The sequence below is a fragment of the Ambystoma mexicanum genome, chromosome 3p, assembly GCF_040938575.1.
Source record: "Ambystoma mexicanum isolate Mex_15411 chromosome 3p, UKY_AmexF1_1, whole genome shotgun sequence".
Lineage (NCBI taxonomy): Eukaryota > Metazoa > Chordata > Amphibia > Caudata > Ambystomatidae > Ambystoma > Ambystoma mexicanum.
The window spans coordinates 142,620,936-142,623,416 of NC_090925.1; the positions used below are offsets into that span (position 1 = coordinate 142,620,936).

The window sequence follows — 2,481 nt, forward strand, 5'->3', positions numbered from 1 at the left end:
GTTCGTGGAGATGAGGAAGATGCTCGGGCTGCACATGGGATCCTTGTGCCTGGAGATGAGGAAGATGCTCTGGCTGCAAATGGGATCTCTGTGCCTGGAGCTGAGACAGATGCTCTGTTTGCCCATGGGATCTCTGTGCCTGGATTTTAGGGAGATGCTCTGGCTGCACATGGGATATCTGTGCCTCAGACGAGGACAATGCTGTGGCTGCACATAGGATCTCTGTTCCTGGAGGTGAGGAAGATGCTCTGGCTGCACACGGGATCTCTGTTCCTGGAGATGAGGAAGATGCTCTGGCTGCACATGGGATCTCTGTGCCTGGAGCTGAGGCAGATGCTCTGTTTGCACATGGGATCTCTGTGCCTGGATATTAGGAAGATGCTCCGGCTGCACATGGGATATCTGTGCCTCATATGAGGATGATGATCTGGCTGCACGTGGGATCTCTGTTCCTGGAGATGAGGAAGATGCTCGGGCTGCACATGGGATCTCTGTTCCTGGAGCTGAGGCAGATGCTCTGGCTGCATATGGGATCTCTCTGCCTGGAGCTGAGGCAGATGCTCTGGCTGCACATGGGATCCCTGTGCCTGGAGATGAGGAAGATGCTCTGGCTGCAAATGGGATCTCTGCTCCTGGAGATGAGGAAGATGCTCCACCTGAACATGGGATCTCTGTGCCTGGAGCTGAGGAAGATGCTTTGGCTGCACATGGGATCTCTCTGCCTGGAGCTGAGGAAGATGCTCCGGCTGCACATGGGATCTCTCTTCCTGGAGCTGAGGAAGATGCTCCAGGTGCATATGGGATCTCTCTGCCTGGAGCTGAGGAAGATGCTCTGTCTGCACATGGGATCTCTGTGCCTCAGATGAGGACGATGCTACAGCTGCACATGGGATCTCTCTGCCTGGAGCTCAGGAAGATGCTGTGGCTGCACATGGGATCTCTGTGCCTCAGATGACGACAAAGCTATGGCTGCACATGGGATCTCTGTTTCTGGAGATGAGGAAGATGCTCCAGCTGCACATGCGATCTCTATGCCTGGAGCTGAGGAAGATGCTCTGGCTGCACATGGGATCTCTGTTCCTGGAGATGAGGAGGATGCTCTTGCTGCACATGGGACCTCTGTTCCTGGAGATAAGGAGGATGCTGTGGCTGCACAATGGATCTCTGTGCCTGGAGCTGAGGAAGATACTCCAGCTGCACATGGGATCTCTGGGCCAGGAGATGATGACGATGCTCTGGCTGCACATGGGATCCCTGTGCCTGGAGATGAGGAAGATGCTCCGGCTGCTCATGGGATCTCTGCTCCTGGAGATGAGGAAGATGCTACGGCTGCACATGGGATCTCTGCTCCTGGAGATGAGGAAGATGCTCTGGCTGCACATGGGATCCCTGTGCCTGGAGATCAGGAAGATGCTACGGCTGCACACGGGATCTCTGCTCCTGGAGATGAGGAAGATGCTATGGCTGCACATGGGATCTTTGTGCCCGGAGCTAAGGAAGATGCTCTGGCTGCACATGGGATCTCTGTGCCTGGAGCTGAGGAAGATGCTCAGGCTGCACATGGGATCTCTCTTCCTGGAGCTGAGGAAGATGCTCCAGGTGCACATGGGATCTCTGTTCCTGGAAATGAGGAAGAAGCTCCGGCTGCACATGGGATCGCTCTTCCTGGAGCTGAGGAAGATGCTCCAGGTGCACATGGGATCTCTCTGCCTGGAGATGAGGAAGATGCTCCGGCTGCACATGAGATCTCTGTGCATGGAGCTGAGGAAGATGCTCCAGCTGCACATGGAATCTCTCTTCCTGGAGCTGAGGAAGATGCTCCAGGTGCACATGGGATATCTCTGCCTGGAGCTGAGGAAGATGCTCTGTCTGCCCATGGGATCTCTGTGTCTCAGATGAGGACGATGCTACAGCTGCACATGGGATCTCTCTGCCTGGAGCTGACGAAGAGGCTGTGGCTGCACATGGGATCTTTGTGCCTCAGATGAGGACAATGTTATGGCTGTACATAGGATCTCTGTTCCTGGAGATGAGGAAGATGCTCCGGCTGCGCATGGGATCTCTGCACCTGGAGATGAGGACAATGCTACGACCGCACATGGGATCTCTGTTCCTGGAGATGAGGAAGATGCTCTGGCTGCACATGGGATCTTTGTGCCTGGAGCTGAGGCAGATGCTCTGTTTGCACATGGGATCTCTGTGCCTGGATATTAGGAAGATGCTCCGGCTGCACATGGGATATCTGTGCCTCAGATGAGGATGATGATCTGGCTGCACATGGGATCTCTGTTCCTGGAGATGAGGAAGATGCTCGGGCTGCACATGGGATCTCTCTGCCTGGAGCTGAGGCAGATGCTCTGGCTGCACATGGGATCTCTGCTCCTGGAGATGAGGAAGATGCTCCGGCTGCACATGGGATCTCTGTGCCTGGAGCTGAGGAAGATGCTATGGCTGCACATGGGATCTCTCTGCCTGGTGCTG

General features: G+C 55.1%; 1 protein-coding gene across 1 annotated transcript; it reads left to right on the forward strand.

Moving 5' to 3' along the window:
* The first annotated feature begins 965 nt into the window (after nt 1-965).
* Nucleotides 966-1,988, forward strand: LOC138579832 (myristoylated alanine-rich C-kinase substrate-like). Its single transcript, XM_069650058.1, has one exon. The coding sequence runs from the start codon at nt 966-968 to the stop codon at nt 1,986-1,988; it is 1,023 nt and encodes a 340-aa protein (XP_069506159.1).
* Nucleotides 1,989-2,481: the final 493 nt, after the last annotated feature.